Source organism: Brassica oleracea, chromosome C9, assembly GCF_000695525.1.
Source record: "Brassica oleracea var. oleracea cultivar TO1000 chromosome C9, BOL, whole genome shotgun sequence".
NCBI lineage: Eukaryota > Viridiplantae > Streptophyta > Magnoliopsida > Brassicales > Brassicaceae > Brassica > Brassica oleracea.
Window position 1 is genome coordinate 27,765,389 of NC_027756.1, and position 2,064 is coordinate 27,767,452.

The 2,064-nt window shown below is 42.2% G+C and overlaps 1 protein-coding gene across 1 annotated transcript; it reads left to right on the plus strand.

Moving 5' to 3' along the window:
* The first annotated feature begins 200 nt into the window (after positions 1-200).
* Positions 201-1,803, plus strand: LOC106319538 (UDP-glycosyltransferase 91C1-like). Its single transcript, XM_013757901.1, has one exon. The coding sequence runs from the start codon at positions 243-245 to the stop codon at positions 1,644-1,646; it is 1,404 nt and encodes a 467-aa protein (XP_013613355.1). The 5' UTR covers positions 201-242; the 3' UTR covers positions 1,647-1,803.
* Positions 1,804-2,064: the final 261 nt, after the last annotated feature.

Consider the following 2,064-nt stretch of genomic DNA (forward strand, 5'->3'; position numbering starts at 1 on the left):
ATATTACCCTAATATTGCAATTTTGCAAGTTTTTGTTTTATTTGTCAACTTGCAGTTTTTCACGTTTTAGTTTTCTTTGTCAACTTACATTTTTCTTCTTTATCGGCGGCGGCTTTGTTTTGGCGGTACCAACTTGCAATTACAATAATATTAAAGGACATGACATACATATAAACTTCATTATATAAGTTTCAAAAGTTACTCTTTCTCAGTGGATAATTATTGTTGGATAATTATTGGCAATGCAGAGAGAAGCAAAAATGGAGAAGAAAGAAGACGAAACTCTTCACGTAGCCATGTTCCCATGGCTAGCTATGGGGCATCTTCTCCCTTTTCTTAATATCTCAAAGTTACTTGCTCACAAGGGTCACAAAGTCTCCTTCATATCAACACCAAGAAACATCGAGAGACTTCCCAAACTACCACCAAATCTCTCTTCCTCCATAACCTTCGTCTCTCTTCCTCTCCCTCATATTCCCAACTTTCCTCCTTCCTCAGAATCCTCCATGGACGTACCATACATCAACCAACAGTCTCTCAAATCCGCCTTCGATCTTCTTCAGCTACCAGTAACAGAGTTTCTCCGAAGATCCTCTCCGGATTGGATCATATATGACTACACTTCTCACTGGCTTCCTACGGTCGCGACGGAGCTCGGAATCAAGAAAGCTTTCTTTAGCCTCTTTAACGCTTCAGCTCTCTGTTTCATGGGACCGCCTTCGTCGCTCATAGAGGATGCTAGAACTACGCCGGATGATTTCACGGTTGTTCCGCCGTGGATCTCGTTTGAATCAGATATCGTCTTTCGTTACCATGAGGTTGCAAGGTACGTTGAGAAGACAGAGGAAGATGTAACCGGAATCTCTGATTCGGTCCGGTTTGGTTACTCGATTGGTGAGAGCGATGCTGTTTTCGTACGTAGCTGTCCAAAATTTGAACCGGAATGGTTTGTTTTACTAAGAGATTTGTATCAAAAACCGGTCTTTCCGACCGGTTTTCTCCCTCCACCGGTTAGTGAAGACCATGAAGACGATGGTGATGCAACCTGGGCTCGTATAAAAGAGTGGCTTGACAAGCAACGACTTAACTCAGTAGTGTACGTGTCTTTAGGTACTGAAGCGAGTCTTCTCCGAGAGGAACTCGCTGAGCTGGCTCTTGGGTTGGAGAAGTCAAAAGTGCCTTTCTTTTGGACTCTAAGGAACGAGCCGACTCGGTCGGAGCCATTGATTCCGGACGGGTTTGAGGAAAGAGTCGGGGGACGAGGTATGGTTCATGTTGGTTGGGTTCCACAGGTGAAAATACTGAGTCACGAGTCAGTGGGTGGGTTCTTGACACATTGTGGTTGGAACTCGGTGGTGGAAGGGTTAGGGTTCGGACGAGTTCCTATTTTTCTTCCGGTGTTGAATGAGCAAGGACTGAATACGAGGTTGCTGCGGGGAAAGGATATTGGTGTCGAGATTCCAAGAAATGAGAGAGATGGAATGTTCTGGTCTGACTCAGTTGCTGACTCAGTTAGACTGGCGATGATCGATGATGCAGGAGAGTTGAAAAGAACAAAGGCAAAGATAATGAAAGGTTTGTTTGGAAACAGGGATGAGAATATCCTTTATGTGGATGAACTTATAGATTATATGAAAGAAAAGTAAAGGATCATCTCATGTTGGAAGAAATTATGTTTGTATTGCAAGATTTATTTGAATATTAGCAGCTTTTCATACATTCTTGTATTATTCATAATGCGAGGAATCGCATGGAAAATGTTGCATGGGCATTAGAATCCTCTGGTGGGGTTTGATTCAGGTCCTTTCCTATTTGAGTTCTTATGTCTTAGATATTTAGACACAACTACATATTTGGAAATTTTCGGTTCGATTATAGGTCGGTCTTTTTGGGTCTGAAAGATCAACATGTAACCGAAACAAATACTAAGTGAAAAACATGGATCTATAGGCTAGAGTTATTAAAAATTGGGTACACTAATACTCAATCAGGTCTAGAGCTCGGTTCGGGTCGGGTCTTCCACAACAGGATTTAATAGGGTAAAATAGCATTATCCATACTCCA

What these genes read in the sequence shown, in the direction of transcription:
- LOC106319538 (XM_013757901.1), top strand. Translation starts at nt 243, where the DNA reads ATGCAGAGAGAAGCAAAAATGGAGAAGAAAGAAGACGAAACTCTTCAC.